This window comes from Bombyx mandarina, chromosome 05, assembly GCF_030267445.1.
Source record: "Bombyx mandarina strain Sakado chromosome 05, ASM3026744v2".
NCBI classification, from domain to species: domain Eukaryota; kingdom Metazoa; phylum Arthropoda; class Insecta; order Lepidoptera; family Bombycidae; genus Bombyx; species Bombyx mandarina.
This window is the reverse complement of record NC_143212.1, coordinates 17,579,704-17,599,468: the sequence shown is the minus strand read 5'-3', so window position 1 is coordinate 17,599,468 and position 19,765 is coordinate 17,579,704. Positions and strand designations below refer to the sequence as shown.

The 19,765-nt window shown below is 37.4% G+C and overlaps 2 protein-coding genes across 7 annotated transcripts in view; one reads left to right on the top strand and one right to left on the bottom strand.

Annotated features, from left to right (window-relative positions):
• Positions 1-6,651, top strand: part of Coq7 (ubiquinone biosynthesis protein COQ7, mitochondrial) — a 7,939-nt gene extending 1,288 nt beyond the window's left edge. For all 3 annotated transcript variants that reach the window (XM_028184651.2, XM_028184652.2, XM_028184650.2), the window contains exons 2-4: positions 3,459-3,539; positions 4,857-5,085; positions 5,369-6,651. In XM_028184651.2, the coding sequence (XP_028040452.2) occupies positions 3,465-3,539; positions 4,857-5,085; positions 5,369-5,646 (582 nt within the window). In that variant the 5' untranslated portion in view covers positions 3,459-3,464 and the 3' untranslated portion in view covers positions 5,647-6,651. The remainder of the gene's footprint in view (positions 1-3,458; positions 3,540-4,856; positions 5,086-5,368) is intronic.
• On the bottom strand, positions 703-19,765 carry LOC114250682 (WNT inhibitory factor 1). Of its 4 annotated transcripts, none has more exons than XM_089727969.1 (9): positions 19,592-19,765; positions 14,125-14,282; positions 13,270-13,509; positions 12,368-12,511; positions 8,922-8,963; positions 8,145-8,345; positions 2,879-2,974; positions 1,862-2,110; positions 703-913 (listed from the first exon to the last, which is right to left on the bottom strand). In XM_089727969.1, the coding sequence occupies exons 2-8, from the start codon at positions 14,279-14,281 to the stop codon at positions 1,911-1,913; spliced, it is 1,080 nt and encodes a 359-aa protein (XP_089584095.1). In that variant the 5' UTR covers position 14,282; positions 19,592-19,765; the 3' UTR covers positions 703-913; positions 1,862-1,910. The 4 variants fall into 4 exon arrangements, with proteins under 4 accessions (XP_089584095.1, XP_089584093.1, XP_089584094.1 ...); XM_089727967.1 differs by having other exon boundaries at positions 1,919-2,110; XM_089727968.1 differs by lacking the exon at positions 8,922-8,963 and having other exon boundaries at positions 1,919-2,110; positions 12,347-12,511; positions 19,592-19,764.

The following is a 19,765-nucleotide window of genomic DNA, read 5'->3' as shown; positions in this document are numbered from 1 at the left end:
GCTTTGCGCTATTGCTGCAAAGGGTGGGTGGACTGTATTTACAGATCCTGACTGCCATTCATCTTTATCAAAAATATTGATAACGATCAGCTACCCAAACTGGATCTTATGCGTATAGTGTCAGATTATCACATCATAATTTGCAGCCCTGACTTATCTGTCAAATCAGTGAAAATTACCTTACCAATAAATATAAATAAAATCAATTTATTTTGCTTGCACACCATAGAGGAATAAATGTCTAACAAATAAAATGGTATAAAAAATGGCCATAAAAATTGTTGTATCATCAGATTTTCTAATGAAATACGTACTCAACAAATGTTCACGATTGACTTCCACGGTGAAGGAATAACATCGTGTAATAAAAAAAAAAATCCGCAAAATTATAATTTGCGTAATCACTGGTGGTAGGACCTCTTGGGAGTCCGCGCGGGTAGGTAACACCACCCCGCCTATTTCCGCCGTGAAGCAGTAATGCGTTTCGATTCGAAGGGTGGCGTAGCTATTGTAACTACACTGAGACCTCAGATTATATCTCGAGGTGGGGGGCGCATTTATACTGTAGATGTCTTTGGGCTCCAGTAACCACTTAACATCAGGTGGGCTGTGAGCTCGTCCATCCATCTAAACAATAAATAAAAAATAAAAATTGTTATGTAATTGGAAGATTTTTTGCATAATTGTAATAAAACACAATAATATATTTATAATCTCAATATATTGCATATTTCTACATTTAAGTATACAACTAAATGCTGTATGTTCTACATGACAAAATTATAATAATATGTATATGTATGAAAAGTACATATCATAGTTTTGTATTTTAATAATAAAATCACATTAAGTATTTGTGTTTAACCTATATATTATCGTGGCTTTTTGTATTCGCCTGATTCCTCTGAAGAACCTGGAATTAAAAGTATTCAGGTTAGTGAGAGCTTTTTATAGTAATCATAATTTGGTGTGTCAATTTACAATATGCTACTATTACTACTACAATAAGTATTAATTGTGAAAATTCATAAATATTGCAAATTTTAGTAGACATACTACAATTTTCCGCAGCAGTTTTAGTGAGTTTAAATTGTGATATTTATCTCAAAAAAAAAAAAAAGTGATGAATGTTATTCCAATACAATAGGGGTATAATTGTACCTTTCAACCTTATTCATATTGTATTTCTGAGTTCAGGTATTATATTTGTCTAACGGGCAGTGTCCTACAGAAAAAAATTATACTTTTTGCTTTATTAAAAATAACAGTGAAATGAATCATAGTTTGCGGGCTACAGTTATGAATTTCTCTGGTGTTCAAAGTCCAATGTCAATCCAAATGCAATGCAGTTAATCTATTTGTTGGTACATCAAGCTTATTGATATGGATTTATTTATTACCAATACAAAAGGATCCCCTTTTATGTGAAGCATGTATTCCATGAAAAAAGCTTTTCCAAAGCATTAAGGCTCCGAAATCAATCATATTTGAGTGTAAGATAGAGCATCAATTTTTATGAATATAAACCACAGGGGTCTTATAAAAAGATCTCAGATAATGATAGTCAGCCTGGCTTAGAATCAGGAGACACTACGCAACCCATTGGTTGTTAGTCCGTTACAGTTTAATATACATTTTCATCTTCCCCAGACGGCAATCGTTTTTTTTATTAATTTTAGCTTAAGGCCTTTTCTTTTAATGTAATTTTTCACTAAATTACAATGACAAAATGAAACAAATACGCGTTGTGTATAATATGAATGAATTCTGTGAATAGGGTTTAATTGTATCCTGTAATTGTGACGGGTTTTGAACACAATAATTGTACATTCCATAACCATGGATAAGATGACCAACAAACCTATATAACAATATCGGGTATGGATTCGGTGCGGTGGATGTGGTGGGGGCTACACACCAGGGGGTCGGTGGCAGGCTCGTCCCCGCCAGCCGGGCTCGCGACACCGGCCGCGGCGACACGCCCCCCTGCACTCCCCGCGCTCCCCGCGCCGCCCCACCTCGCAGTGGTCGCCGCCCAGCCCCGCCGGGCAACGGCACTTGTTCACGCCGACACAACGACCGCCGTTCAAGCATGGGATTACACATTTTGCTGTCGACAAAACATTAATTCAACATACTAGCTCAACTGTCGTATCGCTGAAGTGTAGACGGGTCTGGGCACGAACTACGGACACGGTGTTTCCCGAGCGCTATGACATATCCTTCTTCAAACGAGGCTTGTGGAGAGTACTTAACGGTAGGCAGCGGCTTGGCTCTGCTCCTGGCGTTGCTGATGTCTATGGGCGACGATAACCACTTACCATCAGGTGGGCTGTATACTCGTCTGCCTACAAGGGCAATAAAAAAAACAATATAATATGATTGCCAATAAAAAATTTATTTACATAATTGATATTAACGATGGCGCGGATGACAGTTGCATTGTACTAAAGCAACCCGATCTTACAGCGATAACCAACCTTTCGCTGGGCGCTCTATGTCCGGTTATTAAATTAAATCTAACGATCTTTCTAATGCTTCTCGAACTGCTTTCTCTACGTCTTCTATAATCACCCGAGACGTACACGTAAGAAACAAGGTTATATTTTTAGATTCCAAAAACCCGAATACCATTTGTTATAACAAGGAGGCTCCGGTCGGAAACCGAACATGGACTCCGCAGAATATTACTGAGCGTCATTGTACACTTGAACTGATCACTAATATAGCGATAATTTCTCTAAATAATATATGTACAATGATGTTTATCCCCAAACCAGTGTTGTGATGCGGACATTTCTATTAATATAGTTATAATTTCTACAATAAGTAAGGCAGGCCGAGCCTCCTAATAACCCAAACAATTACAGATACGTACAAAATTCGCATCTCCGTCCGTAATGTCCTTTAGGACAGAAACAGGTATCCTTCTGGATACATTTTCCACCGTTCATACATTTCTGTGCACATATACCTGAAACAAAAGACGACACTGATAAGATGCGTAATGAATTGTTAGTAGGGCGCTTTGTGAGCTCAAACGAGTAGGTTCAGTGTGCTGGTGTACAAGGAATAAATTTTTTAAATGTCGAAAAAATGCAGTTCGTAATTAGTCATTGAAGAATATTGAAATATAATACAAAATTAAAACACTCAAAATCGTCTCCACGATTCAATAAGATCTCGGGAAATGCCAACCAATAATTATGTAGCTACCAATGATAACTTGACAAATTTCACTCCCCCCTCTAAATATAGTCATAGTTAGAACTTGTAGACCTAACGTGAAATACTCTTGTGCCACGTCAAACTTTCAATCATGATGAGCTTTTTAAATTCCATAAATTATACGGTGAAATTGTGAATCTATATTTGAGCGTCGTGACAAATATTTATTATTTAAAGGCATTAAAACATTCATTGTTTTCATTAATTCACTCTTGTGGTCGGGCTTTTAGATAAACATGCGATCACCACTGATTCAACACATCAGATTGGCGCACAGCAGCAGTCGACCTTATTGGAAGAAAAATCCACACGTGAGTAAAATTAATATGCTTTTATTAGGTTTATTAGCTTTTAAGTCGTCGTGCACTAAAGGATAAGACGTCCGGTGCATTCGTATCTAGCGATGCATCGGTATGCGGATCCCGCAGGCGGGTACCAATTTTTCTAATGAAATACGTACTTAACAAATGTACACGATCGACTTCCACGGTGAAGGAATAACATCGTAATAAAAATTAAACCCACAAAATTATAATTTGCGTAATTACTGATGGTAGGACCTCTTGTGAGCCCGCACAGGTAGGTACCACCACCCTGTCTATTTCTGCCGTGAAGCAGTAATGCGTGTTGGCTTAAAGAGCGTGGCCGCCGTTGTATTATATGTAGAATTGAGATTTAGAACTCATGTTTCAAGATGGGTGGCGAAATTTACATTGTTGATGTCTATGGGCTTAGGTGATCACTTAGCACCAGGCGGACCGTGAGTTCGTCTACCCTATTTATATGTAATTTATTGAGTAGCATTATTCAAGTGGTAGTATTGATTATTCATTGAATAAATAAATTTACGCTGACATTGTTAGTCCACATTTAAATTTGGTTCAAAACACAAAATAAAAATAAATAATTCACACTACACCAGTAGGTAGGTATTTACATTCTCATAAGTTTCCGATTTTGTCAACTAAAGCTGCTTTAAAAACTCACTACATTGTAAAGGTTAAAGTTTTCAATAAAAAACATATTGAAATGGGAGCCTTATTTTCCAGTTAATTGGTGTCCCCGAAATCCTAGCTATAAAAAAAAAGAAAAAGCAAAGACTTTTGTTCGTTTAAACTTTGTTCTCAAGTTTTGTCTCCGTGGTCACCGTGTGCGCGGTCTTGTATCTCTACTAATAGTAATTCGAGGTCTTTACTACTCAATTAATTGAATAATTTGTTCGAGCAATAAATGTATTTCTAATCAAATCAAAAAAAGTTTTATTCAACATAAATGAAAGTACATACTTATTGAACGTCAAAAGAATTACCGCCAATTCACAATAATTAGCCTCCGTCCTGAGAAGAATTGGCAAGAAACTCAGCGGGCATGTTTTTTTTTTTTTTTTTTAAATATTAGATACAAATCAATGTTTCATATTCAATTTCAATATGTACTAAAAAGCAATAAAAAGGGTTGACAACTAATAAATCTGTTTATTAAACTATTTGAGTATTATATCACGGAAAACTATCTCGAATTTTCTGAATGCCAAGGTTCAGTGGTACTGGCCCCAGGATAATTATCCCCCCCCCCCCCCCCCCCCCCTAAAATATCGAACAGTTGACAAAAAGTTGTGTTTGAAAAAGCTTGACCAGATAATCCGAGTGGATCACGCCGGTGAATTGGGCGCGGACCGCATCTACGCGGGACAAATGGCAGTCTTGGGCCGCACAGCTGAAGGACCCCTCATCCAGCACATGTGGGACCAGGAAAAGAAGCACAGGGAGAAATTTGAGCAGCTCATCAATGAGTACAGAGTGAGACCTACTGTACTCACTCCGATATGGAATGTGGCCGGATTTGTATTAGGAGCTGGTCAGTTTATTCATAGTAATAGTAATTATTATTTTGCGTTAAAGTAATTGTTTCCTAACTTGAATTAAATTAATTTCACCCCAATTGAAGACCAGAAGATTATACTTTATATTCAGTGCAGTAAAATTGTAAATATTTCATCCTTAAAAATTTAATATATGTAGTTGATTATTTTATTATGATATTATCGCATCTGTACTACACTTGATTTCACTCCAGAACAGCTTTGAATTCGCTAGACACAAACATGCGCTGTCTCAACAAGCCGACCTCAACATTTCAGGCACAGCGCTCCTCGGCAAAGAGGCGGCCATGGCCTGCACCGTCGCCGTCGAAACGGTAATCGTTGACCACTACAACGACCAGCTGCGTACACTGATGCAGGACCCAAACGTGGACAAGGAGATCCTGGAGACGATCACCAAGTTCAGGGACGAGGAGCAGGAGCACCACGACGCGGGGCTGCAGCACGGCGCCGAGCAGGCCCCCGGCTACCGCGCGCTCACCGAGCTCATCAAGGCGGGCTGCCGGGCCGCCATACAGCTCTCCAAGAAGATATAGGACCGGGCGTCACGCAGAGCGGGCAATACAAATAATAAACGAAATCTTGTAAATATTGTACATACGTCGTGTAGGAGCCGCCGCCAGCCGACAGTGAACTTGAAAATCACAAATAACGGATTTATTTCAATGCATCATCTACTAACTAAGGAAACTCTGTTTTAAAAATATTGTCTTTCACATTTTTGATTCTGGGTGTAGTTAGAGAGCTACAGGCCCGGCACTGCCTCAGCAAACTAGTCTATTTAGGAAAAGTGACGTTTGAAAAACATCTAAACCTAAGTACTATTCTAGACTGTATATGATATGGTATATTATATCTTTCGCATTCCGGGACACACACGGGGTTTAGCCACTTGTGCGTGTGGCGACGCCAAGACTTTTCAACCCAGGACTGTACGTTCCTGGGACTGTCCGGGCTATCGGGGCTAGTGCTGACGTCAGCACGCTGCTGGCACTCGCCTGAGAACCGAATCTGTCACAACAATACATAAGCACTGTTCTCTGTGGTCACAGAAGCAGAATGTTTCTTTGAGATATAATCATCATCCCAGTCCGTTCTCAGTATTACAATATATAGTAGTGCGCTAGTTGACCACGGTACTGCTACAGAAAATGGTGCATGCGCATGCGGAGTGAGCGGAGCACACACCATCCTCGGCGCTCGTCCGTGACGTCACTAAACACTAATACTGTCGTTCAGAATGAATAAAACACGTATCATCCCGGGTAAGAGTGGCTCTCTCCACTGTGGTCGATGCACCACTAGTGGACATCGCAAGCTCGCGGACACACGTACTTACTATTTCGGATAGAGGGGGCGTTGCCCGGGTCATATTATTTACCGTGAACAAAAGTATCCCACCAGCTGGTTAATCTGGACTGTGAATTATATATCTGCGAAATGTCGTCAAAATTTTCACATTTATGTATATTTTAGTATCGATTTTTTTCTCTGTTTATAAAAAAAACATAACTATTATTAAATTTGATTAATAAACAGTATTCGTTTTGTTTTTTCTAAAATACACTTCTAAGCCACGCGCGTGATATGTGTAATTTTTAATATAAGATGCTGTTTGAAGTCGTCGTGGCCTAAAGGATGAGTCGCCCGGTGCGATCGTGTCAAGCGATGCGACTATGCCGGGGTTCGAAACCCACAAGCGGGTACTATTTTTTGTAATGAAATACGTATTTATTAAATGTTCTCGAATGACTTCCACGGTGAAGGAATAACATTATGAAATACAAATCAAACCCGCAAAAATTATACTTTGTGTAAGGGGCCATCCATAAAGTACGTCACACGTTAATGGGGAGGGGGGGGTATCACCGAAGTGTGACATCGTGTGACAAGGGGCATGGGGGGGTCAATACTTTTGTGACGTCACATGTTAAAATTTAAAATACTAAAACGCAAAGTTTGTATGTGAATTAAAAATTTAAAAAATTTACAAACCTGATCTATATTTATTAATATTTTTTTGATATATATTTATTGATCTATATTTATTAATAATTTAGCGAAAATTCGTCCTCAAAGAATTGCGGCTAGACGTGCCCGAGAAATTCTCTGTTTAATGAATGATGACGATGCTTTATGGATGGAAGAGAATGATGTCGACACTAAGGATGTTCCTGACGTTCAAATTCAGAACGAAAATGAAGTGCCTGATTTACCAGTAATAGCTGATATAAAAGAGTGGATCCAAAGTCCATGGACACTCGATAATTAAGTTTTTTATCTTTAATTAATATAATTAATCGTTTATTATTTTCTAACTAGTCGTTTGTTTTTTCGGTTTTATGAAATGTTGGACTTTATGTTGATTTTATTAGATTATTATTTAATAAAAATAAGTAAAAAATGAAAATAGCTGTTTTCTCTCGATTATTTTTAAATACATACATAAATTTAAAAAATGTGTGACGTCACATCAGGAGGGGGGGGTTATAAAAATGTGACAACCTGTGACAAGGAGGGGGGGAGGGGTTCAAAAGTCCTAAAATTCGTGTGACGTACTTCATGGATGGCCCCTAACTACTGGCGGCAGACGTGCTGTGAGCCCGCGCGGGTAGATACGACCTCCCTGCCTATTTCTGTCGTGAAGCAGACTGATCAACTGAGTTGGATATTTTTACTTGTAGGTTAGTGACGTTTATAAATGTTCAAGGGCATCCTCCATGTTAATAATAGGTAGGTTAATGTAATTGTTTAACGTATAATGTTGTGAGTAAAATTATTTCCTTACATTATAAGGTATGTTGTATAGTTGTAAGGATCATTGTTTACAAGTTCAGCACATTTGTCTTGCTTAGTCGTATGTGCGCACGATTTGCTTATATGTTGCAAGCCAGTTTTTTTTTTTACTTGTTGTTATTTATTATGTATCTTTTTAGCTTGTGATGTGTATTGTGTGCCTAATAAACATATAAACATCGTGAGTCGATCGGGAGACGAACGGGAGAGTAGTGGTGGTGGTGGTGGTGGCGCCTACCTCCCTCGCAGTGTCGGCCCTGGTAGCCCTGCGGACAGGAGCAGAGGCCGGGCGCGGTGCAGTTGCCGCCGTTCATGCACTGCGGGTAGCACAGCGCCGTGCGGCAGTGTTGCCCCATGTACCCCTCGGGGCACTGGCAGATCTTCTCCTCGTTGCACCAGCCCTGGTTAGCGCACTTCTTGTCGCACTCCGGGTCCGGCCCTGAATGTACACGTCATCAACATCAGCGTCCTTATTAATGGTCAAGGTCATTACGACGGCTCAGATGAACTCACTGACCGATTGGCCATTAACCCGGTACATGCGTTTTATCAAAACACTTGCATATTTGTCCTTAGTTTCGTCTTTTAAAATAATCTAGAGCCCTTAACATCTCTGCAGTCAAATAGGGTAGAAAGAACTTCGGTTCATTATTTTTTTCAGTATAAAAAAAAATAATGGTAGTAAAGAAAGAAAGAAGATTTAGGCGGCCAGTACAAATATGTTTCAATTATCAGTAAATAATAATGACATTTTATTGTGATCGAAAAAATCACTTTCATAGTTCAATCTTTCGTTTATTTAATTCAGTGTATAAGCACAGACGTAGTAACTTACTGCACACACAAAATTACTTGACCGATCTGCACATCTTGGTATGATTAAGAAATTGCGCGAATAAATTTTATTTCATTTATTCGTACATTTTTTCCATAAAAACATTTCGTTTTCTTTTTTATTAATAAGTCTCAGAGAAGTACAATGTCGTTCACAATAAGTCAAGCGATCCATACAAACCTAAAATCGCAAACGTAGTGAGCAGAGGCGTCGCAGTCCCAGCTAAACAGCAAGCTCGGGCGAAGCGTCCGGAAAATAATGCAATTTGTTAAGGCTGACTTGAACTTGCACTGGTATTTGACGGCTTAGTACAAGTTACGAGACAGCATAGTTTAGAAAAAATATCTATTAAATAATGTCGTTTTTAGATGATTGAAGCGAGTTATAGGTATGGAATGTATGTGAAATTTACAAAACACTGATGGAAGTATTTTATTGTGAATGTTTATTAGTAAAATGTGTTTGGCAGGGATATCTCTAAATTGTCGCACAGTTTTAACTGTCACAACACGAGTGATTTAAGAACATTACTATTAAAGTCTAAATTTTAGGTCAAAGGATCGTGCACGAAAAGGTTCTTCAGTTATTTATTTATCGAAGTATAACTGTATAAGATATCTTACTATTACGCTTTTCCCATCAACTGTATGTCCTGTCATCTGTTGCAGCAGGTGGTGTGGCAAGAAATTTATATTACAGAACTCTCTAACAGTTATCTCAGGAGTTTAATGTGGGTTCGCACCGGTAGGTAGGTATTACCAACTTGTCTATTATCATTGCAAATACGTGCTTAACGTAATTTAGGGTAGAGACGGGCCGACCGAGTCACGCGGCCAAAATTGGCAATGTAAATGGAAAATCGGCGGGACAGCAAGTGAATAAAATCATTTGGTTGCAGAGCCATGACTATTTGCCATCGAGTTTGGAGATTGCAAATTAGTAGCCATACCGACCAAGAAAACAAGATTATAGGAATCTCAAAGTGACCCAGTTATTTTTAATTGTGGTGGTTATGTGAAGGAATTTGTCATACGACCAACCGCGAGGATGAAATCGATGTATCGATCCATTTCTCTTAAAATAAATATCAACAATCTCCAAACGCTTGAAGGAGGTTACACATGATGCTAAGGCTGGCTGGTACTTTGCACAGAGAGTGAGTCTGGCTGTCCAACGAGGCAACGTAGCCAGTATCTTGGGAACTGTGCCTCCTTCAAGCGCGTTGGAAGATCTGTTCTACTGTGTGGGTTGATGTATGTGAAATTATTTTGATTTGACTTTTTGTTAATAATAAACGATAAATTAACTTAACTTCTAATATCAACAAATGAATTTTAATATAATGAAGAAAAATGTTCATTACATTAAAATTATCAGATAATTTCCATTTTATTATCTTTTAGTTATGTTAACAAGTGAATGACGCATGATGATCCCTGCCCAACAACATTTTCTATTGCGACTATCCCACTCACTACCCATTAATGTGTTAATACTTAGTTAAAGCGAAAGCACAATATGCGCTAATTATTTTATGACTTTACAAATAAAAGTTATAAATGATTTACTACAGTAAACTTGAACTACATTGGCGGGCCACGTCTCGGCACGTTGGACTCAAACCTATACATCGGTGCATATTACACGTCTGTCCGGTTCGATATGAGGCCGATGCAGCGCATACCCCTGCTATTCATTAGTTTCTAACTTCACCCATCGTTCATCCTCATTTAAAGCTCTTGTTATAGACCGAACCAGCACTGAATATGTAGCTGGGCTTAATGTTAACTATAGTCTGTGTCGGATAATCTAGTCCAGCTATATTAGAAGGGTGCCGGAGGTGAAAAGTGAAATGGTAGTGCATCGCACTGAAACATAATCTACAGAGCCATTTTATATCGGCCAGCAACTGATAATAATCTTGGAATTGTTCACAGAGCTGGCGTGAAACGACGCATGTATCTAATGTAGTTCTAGCTTTTTTCGTAAGCTTAAAAGCAATGAATGACACACGAACGGGTAGCACATGGTAAAAGAGATGTTATTTAAAAATTACAACGATGAAACTTAATTAAAGCGTTATGCTTGTGTTTTTAAAGTTGTAAGTTTAGATCAATGTAAGCTTTTGTAGTAAAATATTGGATCACATAACAACGAGAATTGATGCCATTTTTTTTTAATTTGCGGACTCTATTTTGCCTATTATTTGGTTCCGTCTCCTCCTCAGTACCAACCTCTCTGGGCGCAGCTGTAGGTGAGAGAGAGAGAGAGAGAGAGATAAAGCTAGGTATACTCTCTTCAATATTTTAATGACTAAATCGACTTTCCCACCACTACAAAATGATTAAATATTTTATTTTTTAATACACATAATATTTATTTATTTATTTTTTATTATATTTATATTAATCAATTTGAGAAAGAATTTAATTCAAAAATTGACATTCAAGGCTCGTGTTTTATTGCTTTATCCAAGAATTTGTTATAATAACGAATAAAATTGATTGAAACGGCGTAGACCACTGGAACACGTGTGGAAAGAAAAAAGGTTTTTGCCATTTTTCTATCTGACACAAATTGAGCATAAGGGCTGGGACAGAATATCGAAATATTTGAATTGTGTTGACGTAGTTTCTGCATTCCGCAAGGTTCATACGACAAGCAACTGTACCCTCAATTGCTAACTTTTCACAAAGACTATCTAACATTTGCTTTCCACATGTGCTGCAATACTTTGGTCATATAACAAGATAAATAAAACCTAACTATTGTATAATTGAAAATCCTAGCAGTCGTAGCCGTTAAGACAGCCCGACCACATATCTCTAGTTCACAGGCGCTTGTACTACTCCATAGCAAAGACCGCAATAAATGGAACCATCTAGAGTAAATAAATTAAAAAAGTGCAAAAGGCTGTGTTGCGCACGATACGCACATAATTATTTGAGCCAAATTCCCCAACTAAATATAATACCTATCTAACTAATCAAATGTAATCACTATTTTTTTCTAGTAGGTATGTGTAGACATTAAAATTTTTGTTACTTAGTGAAAAAGTATTTTTCAGGATTTAATATTTCTTAAAATTATTCATTGTATTTTTTAATTTTAATTTGATTGATGTAATTTTCTAATTTCAAGATGTTTTCAATTATTGCACTGTCGAATATATTCATAGACCTTGGTTTCATACTTCAGTGAATATATATAAAATTGAGGTGACATCTGTCATGTACCTACTTATTGTCAATTTGTCAATGTTATGTATGACCACTTTGTTGGTGCAACTAAATAAATGAATAAATGATGGAGAAGTTAGATCCCACAGACTGACCATTACAGCCTATCAACTGATGATTATTATTTAAAACAGTCATGTTTTAGGTCACAGGAATGTCGATATATGCTGATAGTCTGTTCGGTTATTTATTAATAGAAACGATAATGGTGTTTGACCCCGGTATAAATTCCCGTTGTTATTTTATATAATTTTAATGACAATAATATGATTGTTTTTTTGTTTTGTTATTACTATTGTATGTATGTACCAAACAACAAAAAAACACAAGCAAGTAATGGTTAAAAATGCGTTGGCGATACAATACCTGTCCTTTCTAAATACACACCTCTATGTGCGCATTCCTTCTTTAGGTTTAATCTTAATGGGGTGCCTTTTAACGGCAGTCCACGTGCGTTTTTCAGCACTAGACCTATCTCAAATGTTGCTACACCGCTGCTGTTGCCCATGCACGGCAGAATTATACTGAATTCTGTAAATTTCATTTTTATATTGCCGAGATAAACAGAAGTAGAATGCCGACTCTGAAAGTTAGACATAAGGTCTACTACAGCAGTATGCGTGGCAGACGAGCACACGGCCCTTCTAATGCTAAGTGGTTCACACCAAAACGTCATTGCATAATAATATAACAACACTCTTTTTTATTTTTATTGCTTAGATGTGTGGACGAACTCACAGCCCACCTGGTGTTAAGTGGTTACTGGAGCCTAAAGACATCTACAACGTAAATGCGCCACCCACCTTGAGATGAGTTCTAAGGTCTCAGTATAGTTAAAACGGCTGCCTCACCCTTCAAACCGAAACGCATTACTGCTTCATAGCAGAAATAGGCAGGGTAGTGGTACCTAACCGTGCGGACTTACAAGAGGTCCTACCACCAGCACTCACCGAGACAAGCTGTCAAATTTTCAATATTATCTTAATAACAACTGTCCTGCTTTACAATTCGGTACACATGAGTGTTTTGTAGCAGTAATATGCGGATGTGGTCTCACAGGTATTTTGGCCTTTAGTCCAGGCAGTCAGTCGGACTCAAGTGGATTGTAATAGAAAATTGAGAACCATCGAGATGTTTTAAATTCTTAAGCATCTTGTTTTTTATGATCGAAGGACTACTAACCGTTACCGTTATCTGAAATACCTATATAATCATAGCCGTCGAATTGTTGTCACAATGTATTAACAATGTCATTGGCAAAAGACCAGCATATAATTTGCAATTCTCACCTTTAGCCGTTTTTGGCACCCGCCCCTGCGTCTTTATCGACAGCACAGGTGGTTTCAATATTTTGAGATCAGATGACTTCAAGGTGTCGAAATTGTAGTAATATCTCTTCTTCGATTTCCACGTGAAGTTTACGTAGCCAACTTCGGAAGGTATGATCGGGAGCTTATTGGAAAAGTTCGGGTCCAGCACGTAGGGCGAGACGTGACCGTTCACAATGGCGAACACTTGCATTGATATACCTTTAATTTAGAACATGGTTTCGTGATTAATTTCTTTCGTTCAACCTCTTAATCAGCGACATCTCACAGTTATCTGTAGTCTACAGAAGTTCGACAGCATAAAGATATTTATTTAAATATAAAGCGCTGTATATTCACCAGGACATAGGCTCATTTCTTGATGATATTATTGGCGTTATCGAGTCCCATCTGGTTCTACAAGTAGCGAGTCCACGTGAATGCTGTCGCTTTTTTGAAATACGAGATGAACTTACAATTCTCGTTGCCTTCAAACAAGATTTGGTGCTTATTTTGCTACAGAAATGTGCATTAGTAGTGGTAGCAACCAGTACAGGATCAGTGTGCTAAGTGCGAGTTTTTTAACGTTCTCGATAGCGTAAAAGTTAACTCAAATTTGTAGGGAGTTGGAACGTTTGCCTACGTTTGCCGCTAGGGGCGCTGTTCCAACTCCATACAAATTTCAGGTAATTTTCCGAACGCTATCGAGAACGTTAAAAAACTCGCACTTAGCACACTGAAACTATGTACGTAATAACTACTTCAGCTAAAAAATCCTAAATATGTATGGCAGTTATAATGTTATATTTGTCAGTTTTAATGTCAATGTTATCTTACCACTGAACATCCGGACCTGCCTCTCGTCGATCCACAGCGAGATGTCGTGCTGTTTGATCGGATCCCTGAACTCCCGGCGACCGGCTCCGAGCGTGAGCGACATCACCAGCACAGCTCCTGCGCAGAGCCGCGCCCCCATCGAGGCCGATCGCCACATGCTAAGCAAACATTACGTACGTGTTATCATTAGAACACGTTCTGTGTCTCTTGTTACATGACGTCTCCGCCTTGGAACTGTGCGAGTTTTTAATACGCTTTTATTAGCTTCAGACGTATGTATGTTAGTATGTAACGGAATCTTTGAACATGATTTTGACCCCGGACTAACTCGAAATTTGGTATACTTATTAGGGACCGATAACAATACAATATTTAAAAAAAATAAAAAAAAAAATTGGAAAAATTGAAATTTAACTACAAAAAGAAAAATAAATAAAAGTTAAAAAAAACTAACAAAATACGCTTTTATAGAAAATCCAACTAAAAAAGAGAAAATATAGAAAATAAATTTTAATAAATTTGAATTAAAACTAGTGTAAGAAAAAATGATTTTATTGTAAAAAAAAGCGTGGGGTGCATGGTATCAGTAGCTATAAATATTTTATGAACAGATATGAGTAGAAGGGTTATAACTCATGTCTCATAGTGGGTGGTGACATCTAAACCTGGTCCAGAAAGGGCGAATTCGCCGCGAAATGTTTCGCGCGAAATCATTGGCGCGTTAGTGAGATACTAGGCACCAATACATCGCGTCCACAAGCATCGCGCGAATTCAAAATACCCGCGTAAATCGCTTGCACTACGCCTTACGTTGTTGATGTCTATAGGCTCCGATGACCACTTAATACCAGATATACCATTAGCTCGCTCACCCATCAAAACAATAAAACTTTGTCGTCTCACTCGATAATTATCATTAATCAGTGTTTAATCAAAATTCTACGTTTAATGCTTATTGTTAGCCTTCTCAATTTTTTAACATTTGAATTATCAAAGTTCCATCAATTCATCATAACTATTATTAATTTAAAGTATGAGACACTTGAGACTCAGCACAGACTACGTAAAGAATATTATTTGGTGAGATTTAATTATATAGGTACAAATGAGTTTCTAAGGTTCCCACCTTTTAGCTTCACCTTGAGAAAATCTGCTTTTTTGTGATTGGAATAGACGTACATATTACAAGCTGCTTAGAGTCAAAGAGACTAAAATTTAAATCGAATTGATTATTCAATTCGTATTTAACTGCGCATCGTGAACGCTCATCCCAATATGGAACTTTATTGTACACACGCAGTGGTCCGGCTCGTTATTCTAATCAGTTTTTCGGTTCGATTATGTAATCAAAAAAATTCTCGAGTGTGTTCATAGAACCGTTTGCAGTTAACCTAACATCAATTATGCGCGTATAAGCGGCGTGTAATCTGTTTGTCGACCGCTACACAACGGACGAGGAGTCCCATCGAAAACGTGACAGAAAAAACACTAAAATTATCACATTTAACATAATTGATTGGAGCGTCTGGGACGTGCCCCGATAGTACAATACTAGCAACGTGAGAAACGGACACGGCCAGTAAAAACTGAACAACTTCATTAAATATCTTCTGTCAAAAACTTTACGGTTTTTTTTCCTCGCTCCCGATGTCAAATTATAGGTACAAAAGGTGTTAACGAAAAAAAAAAATACAGTCACAGCTCTATGGCTTATAGGGGTGCTCAACCATTGTGTACATTATTAGTTTGATTGTTTTTAATTTGATTTTGTGGTAAAACATTGTACTCCTTGTACAATATTTCTATACGGAATTCAACATTTATTAGATCAAGTTTCTTTTTTATCTTTTAGGAGAGCATGTGAGCACGCAAATATTTCGTATGTTTCATTAAAAATTCATAGATCCATTAATACTCCTATTATAAATACGAAAGTAAATTTGTCTGTCGCTATATAGGTTCAATTATTCAAATATTCTAGATCCGGCTTGTACGAACTATGGTTTTTCCCATATTTCCAAGTCAAGTCGGCAGTTGACGGTTGTTTACATGAGTGTATCAGGCTCACCACAAACAGGGAGAATTGGCGATTACTTGTCAGGCACAAAACGTCTGCCCACAGCAATGATACTGAATGACAACTACGACCACTCTGACAAGAGTGATTTGACAAATAATCTAGGTTCAAACCTAAGGAATAATATTCTTCTCAGCGTGACCATCGGTCACCGCTAACGCGATAAATAATGTATAGTAGTCCACGCGGGCGAAGCAACTGGCAGACAGCTAGTGTTTCATTTTAGATTCAAAAAACCAAATTAAGGCTGTAATTTAGTTTATACTTGTACTTTAAACTAAAACAGTAACCACACGTTTTTAGGTTGCATTTGAATTTTTAGTGAACCAACAAAATATATCTAATTTTAATATTTATGATAGATTTTTATGAGCACAAGAATTTAATTTCAATATCAAGCCTTTCAATATTACCCATGTTATTATTAAAATAATATGAAATAAGCGATACGTGCCACAGCGGGTTTTCGTAGCTCAGATGGGTTTTTTTTTCTGATAACATTAACGTCACGCTTTATAATCAAACATATTTTAACTACATTCTAAAATTTTGAATACATGTAATTACAAGAAACAATGATAACCGTTAAACAATTTTACGACGTCAAGCTATTAGATCATTATAACGAAAGAAAGAGTTTGTTTGTTCGTACACTGGACTCCAAGTCTCATCCAGATCATTAGCTGCTCATTTCAGACAGTCAACCTTTCATATGAATATAGGAAAACTATTCGTGGGACGGGGGACGTGTGAGCCCCAACCTGTCTATTTGTGCCCCAAAGCCGAAATGCTTTCCAGTTTCCAGATTATAGTGGGACAGACAAATTAAAATTAAGGCTTAGACTTCATGCTTGAAGACCGGGTGGCGGCATTCACGTAGCCTATGGGCTTCGGTAACTTAAAACAGAGTTAACCGTGGCTCATTCGTGGCTCATTCTCCATTTCAGCAATAAAAAAGAAGAAAAAAGAAATATGATTTTGTAAATGTTCATATTAATAAATGAGAAATTTAATCCCACTAACTAATAACATATCGCATTACAAAACCACAAACCATTCTATATTTGGGTTGTGTTAGTGTGTGTGTGTGTAGTGTGTATAGTTAGGTTTTGAGTTAAACAATATTACTTTAGTGGGAATCGTGTCGATTGCACTTAGTGTGTTAGTCTTAATTTATTTATCGTACCTTATTTATATTATTATGTACTTGACGTTTCGAATCACGTCGTAATTAGTAATTACCTATTGGCATGGCAATTAGATGTCTTTGCGTTATAACGAAAATAATTGTGACCCCGTTGCTTATTAGTCGCGGTAGGTAATCGAAATTGAAACGAATTACTTCGCTCCGCAGGCTGTATCAATTAACATTCATTAACCTCTGGTCTGTTTTACTTATGAACTTAAGCGCAAGAACATTTTTACACACTTAAATATATTCTTAAAAGTATAAAATAATTCGATTAACTACAAAAAACAGCAGTACTTTAGCCATGATTAATTTTGAAATACACAAACACGTAAAAAAAATACTATGTACACGTCTAGTATTAAATGGAGTGCTGTGAATTAAAATAAAACGGAGAGATCGGTTCAGGAGGCAGCCGCGGTCGTTCGCACATCCTGCTGCGAGATAACATATAGATATGTACACATGTCAGCACATTGCAGTTTACCTAAGCCGTGTTTGCATAGTGACACATACACGGCGGGTGTGCAATATCATATCGGCTTGTATTAAAAGGACACGGGTGAATGCTTACGAGCAAGCCGCGTGTGGGAAGGTTACGTCATCAAACCAGAAATCTGTGTGCCGAAAGGCATCTATCAGCCTATCTTTTATATAAAATGAAGGTATAAGTGCAGCGGTAGAATGTCCGTGCCCAGTAATGGAGACGCAACTTTGTTATAACAAGTAGGGCTGTCTCACAACAAATAATCTCGTCGCTCTTATCCCGCTAATTAAAATTAGATTTCGTTTGTAATGCCTGTAATTTTAAGCGCTCATAAGTGAACAGGAGGTAGGTATATATGTTTCTAAATAATAGATACTCTTTTGTCAAAAATGCATGAATTAAATTCTGAACTCTTGCTTGTAACAATATAATATACAGTATGAAACGAAATTGTTTTCTAATCAAACAAACAGGAAAATAATAATTGTTAATATAAAATATATGTATAGTGTCCATTGCTTGCTCATTATGTCTGTAATAACTTAACGTTATAAAAACACTAAACTACATTTGATGAAAATAAGAAAAGTCCAAGCTTTAAACGAGATTTAACTTTTTACATTACAACTTGATATCCCATCGAAATTTGGAAACATTTTAAAATTGATATTTCGATAACGCGCAAAGGTACAGTACCCCTGGCCAGTGCACTTGTTAGCTTCACCCGCACCCGATACCCGTCCGGGGAACAGGTAACAGACAAAAAATAAAATATATATAAAGTGCGCCTGACGACAGGCACCCGTCCCGTCCGCGGTTAAGGACCGCTGTTCATTGTAAGATTTTTTTCTTTTATTTTATTGATTTGCTATCAAAACGGTTTGTCTTCATAATAGTTCTTAAAATGAAACCGATTAGTTAAATTCTATTTGTTTAAATATTAACTTATGTCTTTGAACTACTACAATTTTCGTATTTCAATTAGAAGTACAGTATTATTCAAATCGAAATTCAACTTCAAATTACAACCGAACCGAAACGAAATCAATTAGAGTCGTAAATAAATAACTGCCAAGATGCAAAACCATAAAGAGCCGGTTTGTGGGATCCTTCGGCTCTGGAGTTATAATTACTACGCTTAACAATTTGGCGGGTCGTTACACCTGACAAAATAGCTTTTAATGTTATTTAAAAGTAAAAAGGAATTAGCAACATGGTTTCTTTTAAGATTAAGAATTATCGAATGCAGACAAACAATTCCGAGTAATTGTGACGACCTTTTCTAACGTGACCTTTATAAAACTTTTAAACGATGTTTTAAAGGTGGGTATTAAATTAGAATAAAATACTTTGTTTGATTGTCGGTTCCGGAACAGTTTGCTTTTCTAATTCATGGTGTCGGTTCACAACACCATCACGATCCCGTGAAGGCAGCCCTCTAATAATAACGTTCCTTGTTTACATTTGGAAGATAGCAATGTTTACGTTTATCACGCTTTAATCTTTTCCTATTATTCAACCCGCGGGGCATACGCACTATTAATATGATATATAAATGTTTTTAACATTGATCTAATATTTAAGCAATATTATAATTGGTTTTTTGAATTGAATAATATCTGTGATTTCTATATTTTATGGAATGGGATCAATGATCGTTCACGAAATACTCTGACAGTTCGCAATACCGCCAAAAGTCTCGTTAAGACAGTACCTGAACTTGTTCGTCCTATTATTTATGTTTATTCCCGGAGAGCACTGCACAAGTATTCATAATTGTTGAACACGGCACACCTCGCGAACTCACTACTGCTTTAAGTACAGAATCTAGCAACGTGCCACTTTGTCGACGGTTGAGCGCAGACTGTCCTGTCCACGCGTTGTACTT